This window comes from Crocuta crocuta, unplaced genomic scaffold (genome assembly GCF_008692635.1).
Source record: "Crocuta crocuta isolate KB4526 unplaced genomic scaffold, BGI_CrCroc_1.0 scaffold172, whole genome shotgun sequence".
Taxonomy (NCBI): Eukaryota; Metazoa; Chordata; class Mammalia; order Carnivora; family Hyaenidae; genus Crocuta; species Crocuta crocuta.
In genome coordinates this window covers 1,290,011-1,317,284 of record NW_027528872.1, presented here as the reverse complement: position 1 = coordinate 1,317,284, position 27,274 = coordinate 1,290,011, and the positions used below count along the sequence as shown (strand labels likewise).

Here is a 27,274-nt window from a genome sequence, read left to right as displayed (position 1 = left end):
AGAGAATTATAACACAGGTGGTATATATGTTGACACTGGTGACTTGGAAGCAAAACAGGCGCAAGTCAAAGAAGTCTGCCTGGAGGAGGCAATTAGGGACTAGAACAGAACCTGGAACAATGAGTGGCAGTGATTTGGATGGAGAGCACCTCAGATATAGGGGCAGAAGGGATGTGAGGATAGAAAGGAAAGAGAATGTGGTTCGCACGCACTCACTTACGTGAGCATGAATATGTGTGGTACCTGTATGCTTGTGTTGCATGGAGTGGGGAATTGGGGGGGGGGGGTGGACAGAGAGAAACAAAGGACACGTGTCATGAAAAAAGGCTAAGGAGGCAGATAGCAAGCAGACTGAAATGTAGGGAGTGCTATACCAAGCAGTTGGGAAGTTTTATAAAGGCTATAGGAATCACATAGATTAGTGTCATGATGAATGTGGAATCATAGAAACACTGCTCTGGAATTAGCATAAAGAATAAACTGAAGGGATCAAGGCCACAGGTGGCAAGGCCCAGTTTGTGAACCTCTATGGAAATTGGAGGGTTGTTGACGCAGCTGTCCTTTTTGGGAGGATGATAGGAATACCTTCGCCTTGATGCTTCTCCAGAGTCTACCCCTGTTTCCTTCTTGTGACCAGTTTTGTCCAGGTCAGATTTCCTGGACGTGCCCAAGAGGAGGTGGGGGGCGGTGGTGAGGGGAGAAGCATGTGGAAGAGGAGGAGGTGGGATGGATGTGGCCCCACACAATGAGTGACAGTCCCCTGTGGGCCTGGGACAGGAGAAGAGCAGAGAAGCCCTGTGTGCTTGGGCAGGGAAACAATGCAGGTAAGAGGAGGAGGCTCTGGCACACTTGGTGGCCTTTTCCTTTCTTCTAAGGTAAGAGTTTTTTGACATGACAGGTCAGGACCCCTCTCTGCTGGCTCTCTGTGGTGCTTCCCAGCAGGCAGCAGAACCACAAAGGGACTCTGAGGGGCTTAGCAGTGAAGCAGAGAACACAGTGCCAGAGAGCACACCTGCAGAGGCATCAGCCATTGTGAGGTGTCTTGGGGATGGTTTGCCTGCTCACAGCCCCTCCCGTGCAACACTGCAGAGGCCTTGGCTGCAAACACAGTTTTCTGACTTTTCTTACATGGTAAGGAAGCCAGGCTCCTGCTGGGCTGTCTGCCTGGCTTGGGGCATTCATTCTCCACTTTCTCCCTGGAGACTCCCCATAGCTGGGTGGAAGGGAATGCAAGTGAGAAGCCCAGAGCCACTAAATTCAGAGACCTGGCATTTATTCCCTTTTTCTTTACCGTAGGACGTCTTCTAAGCCAGGGCCAGGGCTGGGAGTGAGGCTGGGAGTGTGCTGGGGTGAATGGAGGAGTGGACTGCAAAGGTGTGTGTGTAAGTGTTCAGGAGAGCAAACGACATGCAAGAGAAAGAGAGCTGTGCACCAACAGATGTGTGCCTGGCCAGGAGCATGGTGTGCCAGGCACATAGAACACACTTAGAATCACCATGCATTACACAGGGGGAGATAGAATGCAGCCATGAGGACTGCGCAGCTTAAACTCGGAACCTGGCTGCACAAAGGCCTACGGGCCCGCTGGCTTCAGAAACAATGTTTGCGGTTTGGAGTCAGCCACAGTGATGGGCAAAGGTCTTGATGTGAAGGCTCTTGGACTGGCCCAGAGCAGCTTGGCTTCCTCACTGGAAAGAAAATACAACCTCACCCTAGAAGACATGGGAAGTGACTTCTCTCCTGGGGTTTCAAAGAATGCTATAGAGGTAACACAGTGATTTGAGTATGAAAAAAGGATTCCTAGTAGTGGTTTACATAGAAGCATAGTAGTTAGATATTACCAGACAGAGCCAATTAGCGATCATTGGTAAACGATAAGCATTTCTGAAATTGAAGTGTAAGCCACTGGAGTGTAAGAGGAATGTTCCTTTGTCACCTGTATCCCACCATGAGCTGGGAGAAGAAAGACATTCCATGGAAGACGCCTTTAGTTTTATGTTGCCCAGGAGTTCACTTCCCAGCCAGTGGAGAACAGAATACCTATCTTTTGTGCTTCTTATCGTGAGAGCTCGCACTGCCTGCCTTGGGAATATTGGGAACCAGACATCACAGATACAAGAGATTGGAAGACCTTATACATTCAAATTCATGACCATCTATTTAGCCACTGACCCAGAATCAGAGTTTTATCCCAAAGTTCTCAAAAATAAAATTATAAGGGCAGTGGTCCCAGGTCAGGTGTTCTTGGATGTGATGAAATCATCCCATATGAAATCAGAAAGCTTGGTTTGATGCTGACCTGCATTAGCAAGTACCTCTGATGCTTAGCATCCAAGTCAGGCAAGCAAGTTTTGACTTTGTTTCTTGACCCCAGCAGGGACATGGCCTTATTGGGATAGCAGCTTTAAATACCTCCATTAAATTCAATGCAACAAAGCATGCCAGAGTGGGTGTAACCTGAGAAGGTACTCTGCTGCAGTAGGTACCTAACTCATTTGGGCCTCCACTCTTGTGTGTACTGTTCATGAATCATGGCCCCATTTGTTATGGGCATCCTTGGCCAGAGAGCTTATGTTTCAAACAAGAGGAAAACTGCTGGGAAACGTCATGCACCTCATAGTTTTCTTGCCTCCAACATTTGTTCCCATCTCCAAGAGTAACCTCCTGCAGGCTAGGTGGAGCTGTGCTTCTCAGGGAAATGTGCCATCCATCTCCCACCCGCAGACATGCATGGTGGTGGGCTCTGCATCCCAGTGTCTACATAAGCCTTCCCTCACTTCCATGTTCACAGCAGAAGGCCATTGATCCCACTTAGACTTGCAACGAGCTGGTTTTGGCCTTTCAGGCACATGATACTTGAGTTAGGCCTGCTGTTACCTTGTCTAGATAGGGAAGAGGCCAGGTGCTCCAGGCAGAAGCCCAGTGCCCAGCCCCGCGATTGAGTGATTGACAGAAGAGGCACGGAGTCTAATGCAGCAGCAGAAGGGAGACAGATTGCTGTGTCCAACAGGTCCTTCCCTGCACAACAGGTTGAACAGCTGGAGGGCTATGTGAATGGGTAAGGCAGGCGCTACTCAGAAGTGGTCATATCGTGATGCAGACAATACAAGGGTTTCACTTCCTTGACTCCATATAGAATATTAAGTAATCTGCCACCTTCTTGAACTTGACCCCGAGCCATGGCATTAGCACATTACAACATGAGAGAGGAGTAGTGGCCGCCAGCACACTGTAACCTGAGCCTCATGTTCTCTGTTCGCAAAGCAAGGCTCCCCATTATATAGCTTGTATCCATGGGATCCAAGATGTAGAAGGTTATTTCTAATGCAGCCGTACCCTCCACCGCCACCCCCTTCCCCCCACACACACACACATACAGTGCTGGAACATCAAATGTCCCAGTTATAGGGACGCCTCATCAGAGGCAAGGCCTAATGAAAGCACATAGGGTGACGAATGTTCTGTCTTAGACAAGATGGTCCATGACGAGTGTGCTCTCTCCACAGGCCCGGGTGCAGTCAGCGAAGTGAACAATGGGACGTCAAGGAGGGCAGGCTGCATCTGGCTGCTACCTCTTCTGGTATTGCACCTACTACTCAAGTTTTGATGTGAGTGCCACTTCCCCCGCTGGGGAGAAGCTGCCGCTGCCACTACCACCAACCCAACAGCAACGGCAACTCCGACAGCAACAAGAGCATTCCCGTTTCTTATGAGATCTAATCAAATGAAATTCACAGAAACAGAGCCTAATGGGACACAAATTCGAGGGAGGGGAACAAAGAATACTTTGGGAAAACACGTTTCAAAGGGAAATTGAAAATCGCCGTGCAGGTCTTGCAGATGGGTAGGCACAGCTGAGTTTTCTTCCTTTGCCCAAATGGAAAGAACGCGCACCGGGCTCTGGACCCACCCGCAGCTGCATCGTGACCTGTTTGTTACCAGGGTGGGCAGAGCTCAGCCACTCTGCCCACTGACGTGCCCCCAGCAAGGAAAATTCTGGAGTCGGCCATCCCCAATTCCATAGAGACGAACGCAGAGCGAGTCGTGGGGGCCCAGAGGTGCCCCTGTGGCCCCATTCATAGACTGTGCCACTGTTGTGTGTGTTATAAAATGCAAAGTTAAAGAAAAATAATAAAAAGGAAACTAAACAAGACAGCCTGACAGCTACAACAATCCCACAATCAACAGTCACAAAAAAAAATATTGTTAAACTTTTTTTTTGTTTGTTTGTTTGTTTTCATTTTACTACATGGACATCATGGATAATAAGGGATTCTGGTTCATTATTAATTTTATTAATTATATTTTCTGATATGAGTCTAGAATTTAGTGCAAAAACAAGACAAGACTAAAAAATACACAAATGAAAGGTGAAGGAAGTATGTTTGCTAAACATTAAAAATAGTGTACTTCTTAACTAGGTTTACAACTGGTGGACCACACACCAGGCATTAACCACCTGGTGAGGATACGTCAAATCCACCAAAAAAAAAAAACAAAAAAACCACATACGATTTAACCAACATCTCCACCAGCGCTACAGATTTCTCCTTATTCTGACATTTAATGCAGACAATACTATGCTTCTACATGCTGTTTAGAAATGGAAGGGTGATTCGCACTGTATCTTGAGTTTGTTGGCTATGCTTCTTTTGATGACATATATTATACAGTATATATATACATATATTTTTTTTGTTAGAGTTCTAGCCATTTTATTTCTCAGCAGGGTCCTTTCTCAGACATTACTGCATGCTGTATATGGCGTTAGCTGTGTGTTGATCTTCTAAAAGATGATAGAGTTTACTGGTAATTGTGTAATCAGCTCCTGCCTTTTTATTTTCCTGGGTTATTTACACGTCAGAGACATTTATAAAAAGTGAAAAGAGAAAACAAAAACAAAACAAAACACTAATACCAGGCGCAGCATCTTTTCCAGGTGTGGCTCTCGGAGGTGCAGGCCGTGACGGGAGGCCTCGCTTCTCTGTCCTGCCTCGAGGTGTGAACAAACAGCAAGAAACTGAACCAACCACATAGTCAGTAACCACTTGCTTTAGCCCATTGTGGGAAATCTCTGATGCCTTTGTTACTACTGGAGAATTGAATCCTCTTGGTTCATTTTATTTAATTTCCCACCTTTGTGTGCGTGTGTATGAAAGAGAAGAAAATACAGTTTTTAGATAACCTTTTTTTCCTTCCCTGAAGTCTGGGAACTGGAGAGGCCTCGGGGAGGGGTCCTGGATGTGATGAGGGAAAGTGGGATTGAGGGCTAGGGGAGGGGGGGGTTGTCTCTGACTTGACATTAAAAAGTGTTCCATGTCCCTCTTCACCTGGTGTGGTACCTCATTCTCAAACGGGGTGGGGCGGGGGTGAGGGGCCAGAGAGCCTGCCCGGCTCAGGTATGAAGAAGAGAGAAATGGACATCTGATTCAAAGTACTGCTCTTTAGCTCCCTTTTTGGGTGGAGTGGGTTCTTTCTGTAGATGTGCTCTGATGATAGACGGGTTCGAGAAACCACCTTCATCCTCCTAAACAGAAGTCAAGGAGGGCTGGGTCTCATGAACTCCATTGCCTTCAAGAAAGTGCCGGCCAAGGTTTGTTTCATCCTGTTCACGTCCCAACACCTCACCTCGTGACCTGGGCAAAATGTCAAGCCCAGTTAAGGGAAGGCTTTTACAAGTGACTGTTTCTGAGAGACAGCATAGTGCAGCTATCACAAAAATAAAAACTAAAACTAAAACAAAAAACATAAAGCTCAAAACATTGTGGGTTAGTAATAAATATTCCCAAATTCTACCAACCAGTATTTAGGGAGTCTCTTTCCTCCACAAACCTTGCCTCTGGTCACAAATTAAGAGAAAAGGTGGATTTTAATACAAAATAGTATTCACATAATTCTAATCTGCTCTGATTGATGGGAATTAAGTAAGCAGCTGAAGAATCACTGAGAGGCAGAAATGAGATCAGAGCCAAAACACTCCAGAATTGCCGTACTTGAGTCCTCGGGGGTCAATTCCACCTGCCAATTCTAAACATAGGCAATGTTTAGAAAAGAAGTTTCATTTCTGGCTGTTACTAGCACAATTGAGAAAGACTATTGACCTCAGGTCTGTCTGTGTCCTTCTTGACGACCTTCCACCCTCATCACCACGTGCCAGCTATACCCACCTTCTTCCTGACAGTGTGATCTGGAGCAGTCTGGCAAAACCTCACAGATTTTGGCTGCATTGGTGCCATCCCCTCCCATATGTCCCAGAACCGCTAAAGCTATGGCAGTTGGGTCTCCTTAGACTGAACGTGGATGGGTGGGATTTACCAGCTCCCCTTTGCCTGAAACTACTATAGACACTGGTGAGAGAATCTGTGTGCAGGTCATGGTTCATGGGACTAAAGTGAACAGTGGCAACTCCCGAATTGCTAAACTGGAGCCCAGAACACATCTGAATAAAATGTACCAAAGCACCTACAAAGAGACACTTCCCAGAGTTTGTCTGGATGTCAGAGCATGGTGACACATGACTTCCATTTGAATCAGAGCTTTCTCTTTCATAGTTACGAAGCGTGCTTTAGGGCCCTCCTTTGCCATCCTCTCATGAGGACTGCTCAGTCACCAACCAACTCTCTAAAGCAGTATTGTTGAGGAAAATTTAAATTTATTTATTTGTGAATACATAATACATAAATCATAGCTCTCTTCATCTTGTGGCTCTTTAGTGCTCTGCTTATTAAAGAGCACATGCCTTGTAAAAGCCCCTTTGGCATGACTGATCGGTTCAGCGGATAGGAGAACCCCCCCTATTCTGCCACTAGGGGGTGTTTCTCTCATCCTCTATTTGTGTACCACATGAGCCCTGATCTGCTAAATTTCAGTCTTTACCAGGAACATCTATGTGCTCACAAGAAAGGGCCTTTACCCAGATTTAGAGTTCCAATCCAGGAGGACATGACTTTGATTAGGACCTCACAGGGACAATCTCAGGCCTATCTGTTCTCAGGAAAAGGAGCTTGGCTAGAGACTTCTTATTCATTGGAGTGAAGAAAATCATCCTGAAGAGTGTCTGAAGTTAGCTTTCTTGGTACAGGTACTGTTGGAAGACCATTATTACAGGCTGGCCTGGATTTCCAGTGTACCAGAATCCTCAGGACTCAAGTCACTGTCACACTTTAGGATTCACCCACCACCCTAAATTTGGGATGTCTTTTCAGGGAACCATGATTTAGGTCTGGCAGGTTTTATCCCATAACAGTCTCTCATGTGTTTAGAGGGTGGGGTAGTGGAGAATATTCTAGCCCTAACCGCTCCAAGCAAACTCCTGAAGAACTCCATTTATCTTCTTTCAACAGGATATCTGCACCTTTCTAGCCACACAGACGTTCAATAGCTCACAGATTATACTTAGGTACAAAATACTTCCACAGTAGGTTCAGATGGCTAACCTGAAGCATTGAATACTTGTCCAAGGACTGCCTTCTGATGAGTGGAGCTTGCAGATCTGGACTCTAATCACAGTAGGTGATCCCCAAATATTTGCTTTTGTTGCTGTGGATGGTGATGATGAATTATGGGTATTGTTCTTCAAGCTGCAGATACATTAGTGTAAATTAGCAATTAACACTAAAATCTGATTGAAATTTAGCACATTTCATTAGAGCAAACTATCTTTATTGCATATGTCTGTTTGGAAGGGTGGACAGTCACACCAATCAGTCCTAGAAATACTCCTTTAATGTGTGCACTTGATATAAAACACGTAAAATCTGGGATCAGCAAAACATTCGCAATTTTTATATTTCCAATGGTAAAAATTTGAGGTACTTCTTCTGAGAGGAGAAAACTCTATCCAAAGGAGATATGTGTCAGAGTAGATGGTTCCTGCTCATGATGAGCCTACACATCCGTGTGCTTTTATGACCAAATGCATATGCACATGTGAGTCATTTATTCTTCAACAGATAAGCAACTTAAAAGAACTATGAGTAGTGGTTTCTGAGAGAGGCACTAAATAATACCTCTTTCCAGCATTTGTTTTTAATTTAAACTAAATAGCAAAATTAATTTGGTTCACAACTTGCTCACTGGAATTTAATTGTATGGTTACTGTCTCCTTTGTCATTCCAAACTGCTCAATCAGGTCATTCTAAAGCTTCAGTTCTTACCTCTTTCTGCTTTTAATTCAGACACTATCTCCAAGAGTGTCTAACTCTGTCTCTCTCCCAGGCAATAAATGCAAATTAATATCCCTATGATTTGGGAGTAACTGAGATCTCTGAGTTTCTTCATCTTCCTCCTAATTTCCCTGTCCCTTATAATTTCATATATCTCCCATCTTATCCACATTATATGACTAGAACAACATGGTTTTCTGTAGAAAAGACTCTCCAATTCCTGAGCTCAAGACATAATCACTTCTTATAACTTATGTCTAATGTATGTTAATGCATTATTTTTTACAAAGGAGGTTTAGTTTGGCTTTCATTATCTGAATGTTGATCTTCCCCCCATGCAACCTTCCATATAACTTAGACATTGATTTTGGCATATTGTTAAGGTGCATGAATTTATTTCCATACCTCAAGGATCATTAGCCTTATTTGAAAATGAATTATACCCCTGGCAGAATATATGTGCGATTAAAACTTCCTAGAAACATACGTTTGCTATGGCCCTAGCATTTACCTGATTTCCAGTGACTCTGATTTTGGGATTTCTAAATATCAGTGCAGTACTTTGGATACAGAACTGAGCTGTTGACCAGTAGAGCTAGGAAGTAGTCCAGATTCTATTACTAGCGAGTAGTTTTATGTAATGTTTTACCTAAGATGTTATGATGGAAGATTAATAATCATTCTCTATCTTTAAAATCCAATCTTGTAATTTCAGATTTTATGAGATTTCTGCAAGGGAAAGCTGCATTTCTAATAAATGGCAATGGAAGGTGTGTATCAGGGTGAGTTCCAGAGCCAATGCATTGTCTTTGTTCCAGAACGCCTTATACGAAGGGGACATACGTGATCAAAGCTGCCATTCCTGCAGATATTTGAAGTGACTCCTTAGGGAGAATTTGAGGGATGACCACTGCAGCATCTGAAAAGGACTTTTGTATTCTATAAGAGAGTGGCTTTTTCTGGGACAGAAAAAGATGTCGGGCCCAAGCTGCTGTTCAATTTTGCCTCTATGTGATGCAAATAAAATAAGAAAGTAAATTGCCATACATCTTAAAGTCCAGGGAAGTCAAAGATATTGGGGCTAAGCAAAATACTCAGAGTTCTCTCTAGGAATGTGTGTGTGCATGCTTGTATGTGTATGCACGTGCACATGTGTGTGGGGACGTCTTTACCGTAATTATTAAATTACTTAATCCTTCAAAATAGATGACACCTGTTATTCCCAGGATTCATCTTTAAAATAATAAGAGAGAGTAATGAAAAGAGAGGTCTCCAGATAAGATTTTTAATAATTATATCACATCATTCTGGTAAGTGCTTTCCTCAAGGGTCCAGAAGTATTTTTGTGGGTCTCATTTGACATATATGCACTGTTGGTTCAATTCTAAGTTCACTTAGTGCCCCTCACTTTTAATGCTACCCCTAGACTCTGTGCTTCATCTTTAACTCCTCTAGGAAGTACATGAGGATGTAAGAAGCAGTGAGCAAAGAGTTGACTGAGCTTGGTGTTGGAATCTTCATGATCCCTGATCCCTTTTTCCAAATGTTTGTCCTTGGCTACTGTCTTAAACTTTAGTTTCTTCTGAAGGGTCATTTGCAAAGTTGATGGAAGGTTCAGATGGAGCCATCAAGTCATGTCTCCTGCATCTATGAACTGCAAAGGGGAAAAGAGCACAAAGCATAGAGGGCGCACGTGGGTGAGGACTCCCTTTCTTCCTTCAGAAGGAGGAGGAAGAAAGAGAAGGGAACAGAAAACAAATATTTTATCATATCACCAGTTCAAGCCAGTGCCCTGCCATTCTTTTCACTTCTGAGCACAATTCTCATTTGTACTTGACCACTTGGAAAGGAAGACAGTGAAAAACTAAGATGTACTGTACTAGATGCTGTCTATTAAAAACAACATTCTTTTCTCTACGTGTCCATCTTAGAGTTCAATGAACAAGAACAATGCAAATGAAATGATAGAGAAGAAATTCAAAACATATAACTAATTCCTGAGACTGTATGTGTGCAGGGGTCTACATGTACATATGCAAATGTGTTCTGTAGTGCCAAAAGTAAGTTCTTAGAGGGTAAGGCAAGGTCCTGCCTTATTCCTCACAGGCCACTGTGGGCACCATTCCTAGACGGCTCTTGGGAAAATACAATCAGATTTCATCCTGCATAGTAAAGGTAGTGCATGCTATTCCATGGCAACTTCTTCTCATTTTTGAGGAATGAGTATAGGTATAATAGAGAGAATATGCAACAGGCAGCCAAGGGATACATTAGGGTTTGTAGTGAGATCTGCAATGGGTCATCGTACCTTCTGAAACCGCAATTTCCTAATTGCTAAAATGAATATTGGACAAGCTGGTCTCAAAAGGCCTCCCAAGCTCTGAAATCCTCTGGACCCTCCTTCTCCATTCTTCCATAGTACATGTCTATTTCCCAAAGTAAGAGGAGTTCACATTTGAATTGGTCTTGCGGAAATATGTAAGAAGTATCATTATTCACACTCGACTAGGAAGGGAAGGGCCCCCTTTTCTGGCATGAAAATAAGGATTGAAAAAGCTACCATTCTGAAAGCTCACAATGTCGGGCTACTCTGAGAGTCTGAAGAAAGAGATACAATCACATTCTCAAGACAAGAAATCCAAACAAGTCCACATGCTTGAAAAATGCTTACAAAATGCTCTAGATAGTTACGGATAGTTTGTGGACTATTCCAAACTCATGTTAAAGAACACTACTGTGATGTTTCACTCTGGGTTTTTCTTATAGGCTGTCTACATTTCTCAAATATATTTGATAAGAATTGTGTCCTACTTGCTTTGATTTTTAACCAAATAAACAAAAAACAGCAACTCTGGAATCACCCAGGGAGCCCCATATGGATTAGAGCTCATCATTTGTAATGATGTTGCTGCACAAGCTATTTGCTCACAAACTCTTTCTCCGGACTCAGAGAATGTTCCTTACTTGGACTATGACACCAGTTTAGGTAACACCAAACTTGTCAGTACTTTATTTGTAATGGCTAGTAATTCTGACTCTTCCTGTCAGCCAAACAGCTCATAGCCCACAGTAGCCAAATAGATTAAATCACCACTGTTTTTTCCCCATGTCTGTTAGACTTAAGGTCATTGGGACATTTTACTTAATAAAAACGAATTCACCAGACCCTCTTTGATCCAGAATAATGGATAATTCATCCCTCTCACTAGCGTTTTCTTCCTCATGTTCTGGGTACAGGATGCCCCCCTCAAAGAATGAAAGGTTTTCTTCATCTACTAAGCATTTGATTGAGCCAACACTAACACAGCACGTGTGTAAAAGGGTCAGGCAAACCATTTGCCCAGCCCTAGTTCTGAACAAGGAAATCAATATTCCATGGTGTAATTCACCAGTCAGAAGTAATCGCCCTCTATCACAGCAGCCCAAGGGCAGCAAATTCATTACAACGTGTTTGTTGCCATTCTTGCACGTACCTCAACACTGCTGCTTTACAAATACGTCAGACTCCCTGGCCTCCTGATCATTTTTGCATTAATACCTGTCTTTTTCTCCCAGCCACATGTAGAATCATTCTTCTAAACATTGGCACACTAGGAGCTTCTATATTAATGTCTCATCATTCCTTGTCTTCAAAAATATAAAAGAATAATCAGTCAGGTAGAGTCCATGGCATAGGATTATCTGAGCTTTGGAACACTGGGCATCGAATTGGAATTTATGAGTAGAAGCATAGGCTATTTTCATTAACAAACATAGCAGTGTTAAGACATATCTCTGAATTATCAATGAGACAGTCTCTCTGATTAAATAACCCACTAGCCTAGCTCACCCATGTCTTCTTTGGTAGCATTTTTTTCCCTGCACATTTCCTTTTATCTTTTCTCTTCCCTTATTCCCTTCCTCCAGTACAGCCTACCTTTGTACTAATAAATTAGAGATCTAAGAATATGGGGGGGAAAATCACTTCCATATGGTTGTTTCAGTACTCCTTTGTTTACAATAAGCATTCTGGGAGTAATTATGACATTAAGGAAAGAAATGTGATCTAGTTGGACTATACCTAGGAATATACATTACTAATACCTTGAGTTAGATATATAGTACCCTGAACTACACATCAGTCCAGATCATTGTCAGGGGTTTGGTAGATCTCTGAGGCAGTTCTACACCATAAATGGCATCACTATATCCTAGCCACTTGGTTAACCTGGGGCAGAAAAAGCTGTTTTGACTCAGGCACATTTATCCAGTTTCAGCCATCTGGTGACTAACCCAGATTAGCCACGTGAACGAACAATTACCAAATAACTCTCAGGTTCCATTAGTTCACAAGTTCCTTGAGGAGCAACATCAACAAAATGACTGATCAGACATTTTGTCAATTCCCACTTTCAACCACAATTTGGCACCCAACCACAAGCAGAACTGTCTTTGTGGGAGCTGTGGGATCCAGCACTATGTGCCTAGGGACTAGAGGAGTCTTGCCTTCCTGTGCATCAAGTAACAGACATATGGACCTTGTTCTGGCTTTAGACCCTGCAGTGACCATGAACCAGCTCCAACCCCTTTCAGTCAGTCTTGGAGTGCCTGGAGAACATGATCTTAGGTCAAGCATGAACTTGAGGGCCTTTATGGAAGCCCAGGTTTCCAGCAGAGACATTCCAGTTCAGCATTAGAGCTAAATATACAAGTTTGGACACCTTGGAGAGGGTAGGAGGACAATCTGACTTTACTTGCATAATGTTCTCTCCAAGGCAGCACAGCTCAGTACTAAGTGAGACCTTCTCAATCCATGATTTCTCCCACAGGGGAAAGTAAAAGTGTGTGGGTAAGTACCCATCTTCCCCAGATGGGGCCCATTTCTCTCTCAATCCATCCCGAGTACTATCATGAGCTGTATGACTGAGGGGTTGGTGCTGAAAGATGCTGGAAGAGTGGCAGACAGGACTCTAGAAAGGCATAAAAAAGAATTCAGATCCTACTAACTGATCACAGTCCCCATCAGGAAGCCTTTCCATGAGCTGCTTGCTTGTGATACTTCATCCATAGATTCCCCCAGTTAGCCCACAGCCACCCCCAGAATTCCACATGCCTCACCCACACACTCCCACATCCTATGACCAGTTCTCTGTGCATGCCCTTACCATTGGAAAATGTAAGCTTCGGTAGATGACTAGTAAGCAAGTGCAGAAAAAAAGTCCAAATCTATAGGCTAAGGAGAAACCACAACCAGAGTTTTAGTGATTCCCTTGGGAAAGCAAAAGGGAGGTGTCAGTACTTAGCCTAGTGCATTGCAGAACAGAGAAAAAGCACACAAGCTTAAGAATTCTGCCATAGGAGAAATAAAACTATGTGGAAAGGCATAACCATAGAAGATCTTACAAAGCCTCAGAATCCCTAGCAGAACCAGCAGAAGGTATTTCTCTCCCAAAGTCAGTTAGTAAAGACTGGAGGAGGTGATTGCTGCTGATAATATGAAGATAGCAAAACTTGAAGGAACATGAAAAATCAAGGGAACATGATACCACCAAAGGATCATAGTAATGTTTGAGGAACATACTCCAAAGACACAGAGACCAGCAACTTACCAAATAAAGAGTTCAAAACACTATTTGAAGGAAGCTCAATGAGCTACATGAAAACACAGAAACATGGGTCAACGAAATAAGGAAAACAGTACACAAACAAAATGAGACGTTTAACAAAGAGAAAGAAATCGTTTATAATGGGAGAAAGAGAAATTCAAGCTGAGAAGTACAATGAATAAAATGAAAAATGCAATAGAGGCCATCAACATCAAAAGGAATCAAGCAGAAGGAAGAATTTGTGAATTACAAAACAGGATCTTTGATATTATTCAGTCAGAGGGTAAAAAAGGAAGAAGAATGAAAAAGAACAAAGAAAACTTGTGTGATCTATGCAATACCTTTGAAAGAAGAAATGAAGAAATCTGCAAATTATTGGAGTCCCAGAAGGACAAGAGATGGAAAAGGGAGCAGAAATGATGGACAACTTCCCAAATCTGCCGAGAGATTTAGATATCCAAGTCAATCAAGCTCATAGGTCACCAAATAAACTCGACTTAAAGATAGTGTCCAAGACATATTAAAATGAAAATGTCAAAAATCAAAGATAAAGAGAGAATCTTAAAAGCAACAAGAAAACAGAAGTTGTTACTTAGGAAGGAGTCCCCTCAAGGCTCTAGGCAAATTTCTCAGCAGAAACTTTAAAGGGTAGGCGAGAGAGTGATGATATATATATTTTTTAATTTATTTTTTTTTGAGAGAGAGAGAAAGTGAGAGAGAGAGAGAGCATGAGAGTGAGGGAGGGGCCAAGGGAAGGAAAGCATCATACGTAGGCTCCATGTCCATCAGGGAGCCCAACACAGTGCTCAGTCTCACAAATATCAGATCATGACCTTAGCCAAAATCAAGAGTTGGATGCTTAAACAACTGAGCTACCCAGGACTCCTGAGAGTGATGATATATTTAAAGTGCTAAAAGAAAAAAAAAAAAAACCTACCAGCTAAGAATAGTCTATCTGGGAAAGTTGTTTTTTAGAATTGAAGGGGTTCATCATTCCAAGATGAACAAAACCTGAGGGAGTTCATGACCACAAGACCTATCTTATCAGAAATGCTTAAAGGAGCTTATCAAGCTAAAATAAAGAACACTAGATACATGAAAGCATATAAAACTATAAAAAACACTGCAAAGGTAAGTATATAATCAATTTCAGAATGCACTAATACTATAATATGGTGGTGTGTTAACTACGTAACTGTAGTAGAAAGTTAAACGACAAAGTAGTGATAATACCTTTAGTAAAATATTATGTTCATGTATGTGCAATATAAAATGAGGCAAATTGTGACAACAAAAGTATGACTGTAGAATAAGAGTATAGTTTTTGTGTATAATCAAAGTTAAGTTGTTAGCATAAATTAGACTTATAGAATGTTGTTTGTAAGCCTATGACGACCACAAAGAAAAAACCTACAGTAGATACACATAAGATACAAGGAAGGAAGGAAGGGGGGCGCCTGGGTGGCTCAGTAGGTTAAGCACCCAACTTCGGTTCAGATTATGATCTCATGGTTCATGAGTTTGAGCCCCACGTCAGGCTCTGTGCTGACATCTAGCTGAGAGCCTGGAGCCTATTTCAGATTCTGTGTCTCCCTCTCTCTCTGACCCACTCCCCCCTGCTCACACTGTCTCTTTCTCTTTCTCTCTTTCTCTCTCTCTCTCAGAAATAAATAAAACATTAAAAAAAGATACAAGGAAGGGAAAAAAGTCATGCTGCTACAGAAAATCATAAAGAAGGCATACAGAAGGCATAAAGACAGGGAGAAGGAATAAGGGAACTGCAAAACAGCCAGAAAGCAATTAATAAGATGGCATTAGTAAGTACTTACCTATTGATAATTAATTTTAATGTAAATGGATTAAATTCTTGCAACCAAAAGACATAACATCACTAGATGAATTTAAAAAAAAAGACCCAAATATATGCTATCTACATGTGACTCACTTCAGCTTTAATGACACACAGCGGCTCAAAGTGAAGAGACAGAAAAAGATATCCCATGTCAGTGAAAATCAAAAATCAAAAGAGAGTAGGGGTTTATACAGATAAATATATATAAGACAAAATAGACTTAAGCCAAAAACTGTCATAAGATAAAAAAGACCATTATCTTATAAAGTAATCAATTTATCAGGAAGATAAAACAATTATATACATCCAACATCAAGACACCTAAAATATATTAAGCAAATACTAAGAGATCTGAAGGGAGAGATAGATAATCCAGTAATAGCAGGGGTTTCCAATACCCCACTTGCAACAATGGATACATCATCCTGACAGAAAATCAATAAGGAAATGTTGGACTTGAACTACAGTTTAGACCAAATGGACCTAACAGATATAGACAAAACATTCCATCCATCAATAGCAGAAAACACATTCCCCTCAAGTACACATGGAATTCTCTAGGATAGATCATGCTATAGGTCACAATGTAAGTCTTATCAAATTTAAGAAGATTGAAACACACCAAGTAACTTTTCTGACCACAATGGTATGAAACTAAAAATCAATTCCAGGAGGAAAGCTGGAAAATCCACAAATAAGTCGAAGTAAACAACACACTCTGAACAACCAATGAGTCAAATATGAAATCAATACACCTTGAAACAAATGAAAACGAAAACACAACATACCAAAACTTATGAGATGCAGCACAAGCAGTTCCAAAAAGGAAATTCAGTGCTAAATGCGTATATTAAGAAACAAGAAGATCTCAAAAGAAAAGCAACCTAGTTTTACACCATTAATAACTAGAAAAAGAACAAACTAAACCCAGTATTAGCAAAAGGAAGGAAATAATAAAGATCAGAGTGAAAATAAAGATATAGAGGACATAAAAACAATTTTAAAAAATCAATGAAACTAAGAGCTGACGTTTTTTGAAAAGATAAACAAAATTGTCAAACCTTTAACCAAACTAAGGGAAAAACAACAACAGAAGACACAAATAGCTAAAAGCAGAAATAAAAAAATGGGACATTACAACTGATGCTACAGAAATAAAAAGTTCATAAAAGATTACCATGACCAATTGCACATCAATAAATTGGATAATTAAAAAACTAATGCATTTCTAGAAACTTACAACCTACCAAAACTGAGTCATCAAGAAATAAAATATCTGAAAAGAGAAATAACTAAGGAGATTGAATCAGTAAACAAAAGCCTTTCAACAATGAAAAGCCAGGATCTCCTGGTCTCCTTGGTGAATTCTGCCAAACATTTAAAGAAGAATTAATGCCAATCATCCTCAAATTCTTCTAAAAAAATTAAAGAGGAGGAATCATAAATTGAATATTACCCTCATACCAAAGTCATATAGGAACATAAGGAAAAAACAAATGCTATAGAAAAAATTCTTGATGCATATATATGCAAATAATCTCAACAATATTAGCAAACCAAATTCAACAGTATATCAAAAGGACCATATACCATGATTTAGTGGGATTTGCCTTTGGGCTGCAAGGATGAGTAAACATATGCAAATCAATATACCACATAGGAACATGAAAGGTGAAAATCATATGATCATCGCAATGGGTGAAAAAATTTTTGACAAAATACAACATTTTTATGATAAAGTCTCAACAATTAGGTATTAAAAGAATGCATCTCAACATAATAAAAACCATATATGGAAAACCCACAGCTAACCTAATATTCAGTGGTCAAAGGTTGAAAGCTTTTTGTCTAAGATCATGAGGAAGACAAGGGTGACCACACTCCCATTCAGCATAGTACTAGAAGTGCTAGCCAGAGGAATTACACAAGGAATTTAAATAAAATATATCCAAATATGAAAGGAAGAGGTAAAATTGTCTTTGTTTGCAGATGATATGATCTTATGTAGAGAAAATCCTATAGAATCTACCAGAAAAAGTCAAACAAATCCACAAATCAGTAACGTTGCAGGATAAGAAATAAACATAAAAAAATTAGTTGTGGGGGCACCCGGGTGGCTCAGTCGGTTAAGCGCCCGACTTCAGCTCAGGTCATAATCTCATGGTTTGTGGGTTCGAGCCCCCCATCGGGCTCTGTGCTGACAGCTAGCTCAGAGCCTGGAGCCTGTCTTCGGATTCTGTGTCTCCCTCTCTCTCTGACCCTCCCCTGCTCAGGCTGTCTCTATCTCACTCTCAAAAATAAATAAAATATTTAAAAATTTGTAATTAAAAAATTTTTAAAAAGAAATTAGTTGTGTTTCTATATACTAACAAGAAAATATATGAAAAAGGAATAAAGAAAACACTGCTGTTCATAATAGCATAAAAACAATAAAACACTTAGGAATAAATTTAACAAAGGAGATGAAAATTCTATACACAGAAAACTATAAAACTTTGATGAAAAATTTAAAGACTGAAGTAAATGGGAAGATATCTTGAGTTGACGGACTGAAAGAATTGTTGAAATGTCTATACTACCCAAAGCCATCTATAGATTCAATAAAATGGAATTCAAAATTCCAAAGGTATTTTTCACAAAAATACAAAAAAAAAAAATCCTCTAATTCATACACAGTCAAAAATACTCCCAAATAGCCAAAGCAATCTTGAAAAAGAACAAAGCTGGAAGTTTCACACTTTGTGATTTCAAACTGTATTACAAAGCTGTAGCAGTCAAAATAATATGGTACTGGAAGAAAAATAGATACAGAGAGCATGAAACAGAATTTAGGGCCCAGAAATGAACTTTCATATATATAATCAACTAATATTTGAAAAGTGTGCCCAATTTTTTTTCATGTGGTTGATTTCAAGTTTGATACCAAAAATATTCAATGGGGGAAAGGCTATCACTTCAATAAATGGTGCTATTGAATGATCATATGTAAAAGAGTTAAATTGGACAAATATATGACTTGTTATATATTGCTATATAATTATAATAATTATATTATTTATTTATAATATATAATTATATAACAATATATAACAATATGTTTATATAAATATAAGCAATATAATATATAACTATAATTATATATAATATATATACATATATATGTAGCATAGTAACTATTATGAAAAATACTTGATGATATACTTGGAAGTTGCTAAGAGAGTAGATCCTGAATATTTTCATCAAAAAAAACAAATGGCAATTATGTGAAGGGATAAAGGTGCTAACTACCCCTCATTTGGCTATATGTGAGGAATCATTTGGCTATATAGGAGTGTATCACATCATCACATTGTACACTTACACTTATATATGCAATTATGTATGTAATAGGTGAGTTATATCTCAATAAAGCTGGGTGAGTTCCTTAAGGGAATGAATGAGTCATTCTAAACTCCATTTTCCCGGTGGCTAGTGATTTCTGGTATGAAAGGGTCTGGCAATAAAGTTCTCATTTCAGCACTGATATCATATGAGGACTTTAAAACTCCTTTTTGGAACATTAGGACTCTATAGAGAGTGGAAAGGTGAGTTCAGTAAGTTTTTGGTGTTGTTGATGATATTTAAGATTATGCAAAGATATTTTTCCAGTCTAATTATTTTCCATATATTTTGGAATCTTCTTTCTGTGCATTCTGGTCCTAAGGTAAACAAGTACCCTTCTAGAAATCCATGAACTGCCACCAGTGAGAAGAAAAGTATTTACCCTTGGAACCGGATAAGAAACAACATATATATTCATGTATCCCCCATTATTTATTGAATACTTAATTCCTGACAGGTTCCTAGGTGCTGGGATAAGATGGTGAGCAAAACAAAAATGGCTTTAGTTCCTGAAACACTTCCAGCCTAGCAGGTGAGAAAGTCAATGATAAAACTGTCACATACATACACAGACAGACACACTACACATAATGACACACACAAGGATATACACATACATTATACACACACAGCACACACAGACACATACATCACACAGACATTCACACGTGATATAAATGTGTTCTGTGTAGGGTTCTATGAACACGTGGATCATGAGGAGTTGTGTGGGAGTCCAATAAGATTTCCTGGTGGTATGCGATTTGATTTGAGGTAGGAAGGATGAGAAGGGGTTACCTGTGCGGGCTGGAGGAGGGAGGGACAAAAGACACAGGACCTATAGACGCAAGGCCCTAAAGTTGGAGGTACGACTAGTATAACAGAGCCCCCTTCATCTTTTGCTTTAGGCTTCTTATCTATATCGTTTCAGTCAATTACTATTTGCTTTTCAGGTACAGTAATCTTCATACATATAATGAATGCAAACCAGTATACTCACCATTCATCTCACACACACATTTACACCCAATAATACGCCAGTGAACTGCTTTTTTTTTTTTAAATAAAAGGTTGTCTCTATGTCTTAAGACTTAGACTATTCTCAAATCTGAATGCAGTACATCTGAATAAATGGAGGAGAGACCTATTAGATTGGAATCTCCAGGGCGAGGGCCATGGAATGTGTATTCTAAGCAAGTTCCCCAGGTGAGCTCTCAAAATGAGAAAATCCAAACCCTCTAAAAAGAAAAAAAAAAAAAACCAGAAAACAGAAAACAAAAGACAGGGGCGCCTAGGGGCTCAGTTGGTTGAGCTGGACTTCAGCTCAGGTCATGATCTTACCGTTCGTGGGTTTAAGCCCCACTTCCGGCTCTGTGCTGACAGCTGGAAGCCTAGAGCCTGCTTTACATTCTGTCTCCCTGCCTCTCTGCCCTTCCCCTGCTTACACTCTGTCTCTCTCTCAAAAATAAATAAACATTAAAAAAAATTTTAGAAAAACAAAAAAAACAAAACATCTTGTTCTTCCAAATTTGTTTACCTCCATAACTGGCACCATCAAACTTGGCTCCCACCAAACTTCTAGGATTTATCTTTAACTTACCCTCCCTCACTACCCACATAAAGTCCATCAGAAGATTCTATAATTTCAAATGCATCTCACATGTGTCCAGTTCTCTCTGACTTTGCTACCACCTTCCTCCAAGCTCCTGTTATTGCTCCAACTATTCTATACTGGTTGTGGGTTCAAGCCCCACGTCGGGCTCTGTGCTGACAGCTAGCTCAGAACCTGGAGGCCACTTCAGATTCTGTGTCTCCCCTCTCTCTGAGTCTCCCCTGCTCAAGCTGTCTCTCCCTCTCTGAAATAAATAAAAAAACATTAAAAATTTTTTAAACAAAAATAAAACACACACACACAACCTATCATTTCACAATGCATTGTAGTTTTTGACTCATTTTAATTCAATTAAATCTTTTTTTTAATTTTTAACATTTATGTATTTTTGAGAGAGAGAGCATGAGCAGGAGAGGGTCAGAGAGAAAGGGAGAGACAGAATCCGAAACAGGCTCCAGGCTCTGAGCTGTCTGCACAGAGCCTGACCCGGGGCTCAAACCCACAAACTGTGAGATCATGACCGGAGCCAAAGTCAGATGCTTAACCAACTGAGCCACCCAGGCACCCTTTTTTAATTCAATTAAATCTTTTTTTAAAAATATGTATATATTTTTATTTCTAGGAGAGAGAGAGAGAGACAGCGTGAGCAGGGGAGGGTCAGAGAGAGAGGGAGATACAGACTCTGAAATAGGCTCCAGGCTCTGAGCTGGCAGTCAGCACCGAGCCCGACGCGGGGCTCGAACCCATGAACCGCGAGATCATGACCTAAGCAAAAGTCGGACGCTTAACCGACTAAGCCACCCAGGCGCCCCTAATTCAATTAAATCTTAACAAGTCTCCCTTGGGATACTTCTCTAACTTTGATTTTCTGATCCCTATGTTCAAACATAGGGAGTGCTCAAGGTCACCGGAAATGAAGTTAGAATTTTAACCCATGTGGTCTGATTCTGGAACTTCCAAGTTCAGTCTCTGAGCCATACTGCCTCAAATGACTACATTTAAAATCAATTCTAAGATGTATATTTTTTCACTTAAAAATCTTTCAAATTAGAAATGCGTCTTGCAATCAGTGGCATATCACATTTAACTGGAGTCATTTTTTTTCTGTGTTACATTAAAATAATGGCATATCTTACAACGGATAGCTCTTAGAGTTAGTAAAATACAATATTTGTTGAATGGATGGATGAGAGTAGGTCAGTGGACCTGCCATGGCATCTCTGCTTAATCTTTGCATGTAAGATAACAGTATACACACAACACATTGAATACTTTGAATAAGAATCAGTATAAGCCTGTATAACTATTCTTATTGCTATCAATTATTTATGGCTCCAATTAATTATATTTTAACTTACCTAACAACAAAAACTTAAGGGAAAATCGCATTAGAGTAACCCACCCTTTAACATTTCCTGATGACTATTCAGAATTTAGACAATCAAATATTTCTTTCAAACTACTATCGTGAGATTTTTAAAAAGCATTCATTTCACCACATTTCCCATCATTGTAGGTGGTTTGAACTAGATGGTCCTAATTTTAGTCACCATTATTTTCTACTATGAGTCACATACTTCTGAACACAGCCTGAAGTTTACTTGTGTTAGAGGGGGAAAAAATTCCCACCAGGTAGATATATGATGCTTGCCTTCCTACTAATTTGCATGTATTTTATTCATTACTTAATTGGATGACTCGGATTGGACATCTGGAGGTTTGCAGCATTATAATCAATGAGTAAGGAATATCTGCCAATACAAACATACATTGGTAATAGTATTAAAAATAAAAATTTATACTCATCTGTTCTTGGCAATTTAGAAAGCACTTTCACATACCCTAGCTTCTTTAATTTATTTAAATCTCCCCATAACCATGTATGGAGAGACTTGGCCTTTCACACTCTGAATCTTCTTAATTGTACCTCTGTCTGAATACTCTCCGGGCTCTGAAATGACTACTTTAGACAAGTGCAAAGTCATGAATTAGCCAAGGAGATACTGGGTCAAGAGTCTCAGCAAATTCTGGAAGTGCTTTTCTGAGTGATAATGAGCCTGCAACTCAATTATTCAAATGTTACTAAGACCAGAGCCAGGTTCTGTGGCACGTGGCATACAAAGTTTGGGTCACAGAAATTGAGCAGGGCAGGGCTTGGGCAGCTGGGACCTCTGTGCCCATAACATCTAACTGTAAATAGCTTTGTCCATTTATCCTGGAATGCTGTATGCGCATTCTATGTGTGCTACAACACATACAGTGTTGGAAATACTACAGAACTCTTACCAGATTGAACCTTCCATGTGGACCCTATCAATCCAGCCATGCTTCACTGCACAAGAATGGCAGCTACCATTACCCATGGTCTACTTGAGGAGTATGCCGCAAAGCTATGGGTCAAGTATATAGCCCACTTGGCTTCATGCTGCGGCCCTGCATCTCTCTGCAACATAGATGTTAAAACTAATTCACCAACCAAGCCTGGACATTGCCTCTTCAGTGGAGATTCCATGCCAACCCAGGGGCTTTGAAAAGCATTGAGGCTTTGGGAAACTTTTAGGAATAACATGCTGATCTCTGGATGAGTAAAACTCAGGGTAAGAATATACTGCGCAACTCTCACTCTGCTTTTTGTCTCTCAATGACTCAAAAGGACTTTCACAAGCTCTCTCTCCTTTGCTAAGATGAATCTCCTAGGTGAGATTTCCAGGCGGGATGGATAGTATTACCACGGCAGGAACACACCCTGTGTGGTTAACCCAGTGCTGTTGAGCGAGAACAGGTAGCTAAAACCCATCGATACAATGTGGATACCAGCCCTTTATGTTAAGCGGGATTAACAGCCCAGCTATTAAACAGAGTTATAATGCCAGAGACTTTAAGGCCCTCCAGGAACCCCCAGACTCTGGGAGTTTTTACCTTCTATTCCATTTAAATCCAAGAGGTTTTTGCCCTACTGGCAGCTCCAGAGTTACCGCTGAGGCTTAGGGAGAAGCTGTTATGAAAAGCTGAGGTTGTTGCTAAGCAAAGGAAGTCTCACAGAGGCAACTGACAGAGTAAAAGCAACACCTGGTTAAACTGAAATTGACATGAGAGCTCCTCTAGGCTTTAAGCTACTTTTGTAAGGGTTAGAGTTCCATCCACCTAATATTGAAAAGGCAACAAGCATAGAAAATTGTAGTCCCTCCAGACACACATTTCCCTAGCAGGGGGGACACAGTGAGAAATATGGCAAACCACAAGGGTGCGGTTGGGTACTGGCATATGAGAGGGTCTCCACATATCTTCAGCGCCCAGGCACCTCATGTCCTTTGTTGGGGAGGGGCCTGTGTGGAGAAGCAAGCTCTTGTACCTTTATTGTCCTCTGCTGTCTTCACTCAGCAAAAGGAATCTGTAAGGGGAAATGGCATCTGCCTGTCAGTAGGTCTTCAGACCTGCTTGTTCTGAAGGCATGGCTCCTGACATCTAGTGTCTAGGTGTTTTGAACCAGAGGAACCCAGAGGAGTCAGGCAGCAGTACTTTGTTCCTTTGGGGGTTCTTCCCATAGGCTCAGTCTTGTGTGAGGTGTGTTGTGACATTCGGCAGGAGCTGCCCATGGTTTCACCCTCCAGGCAGTCTCCTCATGATAGCACTAATGCACAAAGCAGATTTATTAAAAAGATAATAGAGTGGGGGCACCTGTGTGGCTCAGTCAGTTAAGCGTCTGACTGCAGCTCAGGTCATGATCTCATGGTTTGTGAGTTCAAGCCCCACATCATGCTCTGTGCTGATAGTGCAGAGCCTGCTTCAGATCCTCTATCTCCCTCTCTCTCTGCCCCTGTCTCTCTCTCTGCCNACGCTGTCTCTCTCTCTCTCTCCTAGAAATAAATAAAAACATTAAAAAATTTAAAAAAAAAACCTAAATAGACATTAATTTAAAAAAAAAAAGATAGCAGAATGTAAGGACATATCAAAAAACATGAGGGTAGGGGGTGTGGGTGGCTGGAATGGGTAAGGGTAAAAACCATGGAATAAGAATTGAGTTGCAGACAGGAAGAAGGTAAGGCCTTCCAGCAGGGAAACCACATGAGGGAATGAACAGAGCAATGAGACCTTTCCTTAGTGGAAAGAGAGTGTAAAAGATGGCTGAGTACTACTAAGTTGTTGCCTTTCGTCACTGCACATCAGCACAGATCAAAGGTAAAGGACACACAGACAAATGCGCTCAGCTTCTTCCTATAAAGTGTCGACTGTAAACGCTCAGGAAGAATCACTAGCCCTGGAGCCAGGTCAGCTCTCCTGTGGGTCACAGTCCTATTGCCTGTTGCTTAAAGGCTTATCACCTGAAGAACTGAAGGAGTTGCTTCCTGTTCTCATCCTTAGGCTACACCCTACTCTCTTTTACCTGCTTGAGTGGTAAATTCTAAAAGGATAGAAAAATAATAATAAAAACTAACACAAAGGGGAAAGGGGAGATACATTCTAAAACTCGGCTCTTTAACAAGAGCCTGGTGCCAGGGTAGAAACAAAGCCTTTACTACCGGTATACAGGGGCCAACAGCGGACCCGTATAGACTCCAGCCCTTTAAGAGCGACCAGGGGAACCCCTGCTCTACCAAGCCTTAAATACTTAGTGCTGAGTATGTTCCTTGTGCTCCTCCACACTGATCTCCTCTTTCTCCACCGTGTCCCGCACCCATGGGCTGATCTTGACTGCCAGCCTTGACTAAGCCCCTGTGTTATTTAGCTACAGGCTGGATTTGGCTGGTGGGGCCATTCATTCCTTGGGTTCCTCCCTGCTGACCTGAAGTTGTTAGCAGGCACATTGTTCCATAAAGGCCTCAGTGCCCATCACCTGGCTCTTGCCACAGTTACAGATCTAATCAAATTCCCATAGCCCCTCCTTGGCCTTGAGCTTTCAGGCCAAGGAATAGAAGTGGCAGCTTCCCATTGTCAATAGACATGGAGTGCCTCATCATCCCTTGATCATTTTTCTTAACTCCAAACACATCACTGTACCTGAGCTTTCCATATCTCTTTTCAACTGCTCTTTTGGCATGCCACCCGCTCTTATAAAATCTCTGAATGANGTGTCATGCACCAGCAAGTATGGAAGCATTTCCATATTTTAGTAGCCACTGTAATCATACAGGTGGGTGCTGGCTGCCTATCAGCCCCATTTCAAGCATTAACTGCTTCTGTCTCATTTTTCAAATAAAGAAACCAAGACTCAGGGAGGTCAAATGAAATGGCCCATTATAATTTTCCTGTCTGCAAGGGTTTTGGGCTTCAGCTTACAATTCCTTTTTAGGATGGTGAATGCCACATTCTATATATAAAACTATGACATATAAAGGAAACATGTAAGAAATTCTTTCAAAAGGGTCAGAACCCTGACTGCATTTATGTTCTTTACCTGTGATTTTTTTTTTTTCACTGACTCAATGAATTTAGTTTCTCTGCTCCCTGGGAAGAGCCTATATTGTAGCAGAGACCTTACCTAATTCTTTGTTTTGGTACAATGTCTAACATGTTTTTGGCATTTAATGAATGTCTATGAATAGCACCTATCCATGGGGGGTTCTGCGTTCAATGTGATCACTTGCTGTTTCATATACAGGCCTATAATACAAAATAAGGATTGCCTTTATTCCCTACAAAATCATGGATCGGCTCTTAAGAGGGCTTCCAGAGATCGTAAAGCTCAGCTCCTCATCTCAAGCCAGGACGGGGTTTGAATTGTAACAGTCAGACCATGTCTTCGATGAACAGCTCTGCACAGGTCCCTGGACAGCCCTTTCCCAGCTCTGGGAGCCCAGCAACATGAACATGCTTCCTTCTGTCTGATGAGAATCCCTTCCACCTCTCTCCCTGCCCTCAACAGTATGAACATAGTGGGGAAAGAAAACCAGTTACAGGCCAGGCAAAATTCAATTGATTACAAATGAAAGCAAATCAAGTGGAGAATTATGGCAAAGGGTTGAGAGGCAATGGGCTCATTTCCCCATAGTTAGAAGTAAAGCACGTACATCTTTATGACCTTTTGGAGGCAGTCATCCATTTACCCACAAAAGGGACATTTCTGAACATCCACTGTATTTCAGGCACTGCATCAGGCACTAAGGATACAGAAATGGATATGAATATCAGAATAAGATATAGAAATATGGGTATAGGAGAAGTAGGATAGAGGAAAGAATCTTGACCATGAGGAACATTCATTTTTAAAATTATTACAATCAGAAAAAAGTACTATGGTTTGATGTTTATTCCCTCCCATATGTCAAAGAGGTTGTATTATGTTCTAGTAGCTTGAACAATATAGACTTGTCACTCTCCATGCGATGTTTACTTTCCAGCAGGGAACTAGAGTTAACCAATAACTGTTTCTGATAATTATTTGAATACTATAGTACTGATGGCATTGGGTTTTGTTAAGATTTAATTAGTATACACACACACATATACATAAATACATATATCACTTTGAATAGAGCCTGGTCTATAATAAGCAATATGAGTATCACAACTGAAAGGTATAGTGTGAATTGAGAGAAAAACTAACGACCTAACCTCCTCTTGGGGATCAGCAAATTTCTCCTAGAGAAAAAATATTTAAGCAGAAGTCTAAGAATCGGCCAGGGTTAATCAGGCAAAGGCTGTTTGAAGACTGAGGGAGAGCTCTCTGGGCAGAGGAACTGGC

At 40.9% G+C, this 27,274-nt stretch overlaps 2 protein-coding genes across 5 annotated transcripts in view; one reads left to right on the top strand and one right to left on the bottom strand.

The window, feature by feature from the left end:
* Window positions 1-5,264, top strand: part of NTM (neurotrimin) — a 943,759-nt gene extending 938,495 nt beyond the window's left edge. For all 4 annotated transcript variants that reach the window (XM_077756517.1, XM_077756520.1, XM_077756519.1 and 1 more), the window contains one exon: window positions 3,507-5,264. In XM_077756517.1, coding sequence (XP_077612643.1) covers window positions 3,507-3,607 — 101 coding nt within the window. In that variant the 3' untranslated portion in view covers window positions 3,608-5,264. The remainder of the gene's footprint in view (window positions 1-3,506) is intronic.
* Window positions 1-27,274, bottom strand: part of OPCML (opioid binding protein/cell adhesion molecule like) — a 581,265-nt gene that overhangs the window by 13,798 nt on the left and 540,193 nt on the right. The window lies entirely within an intron of this gene.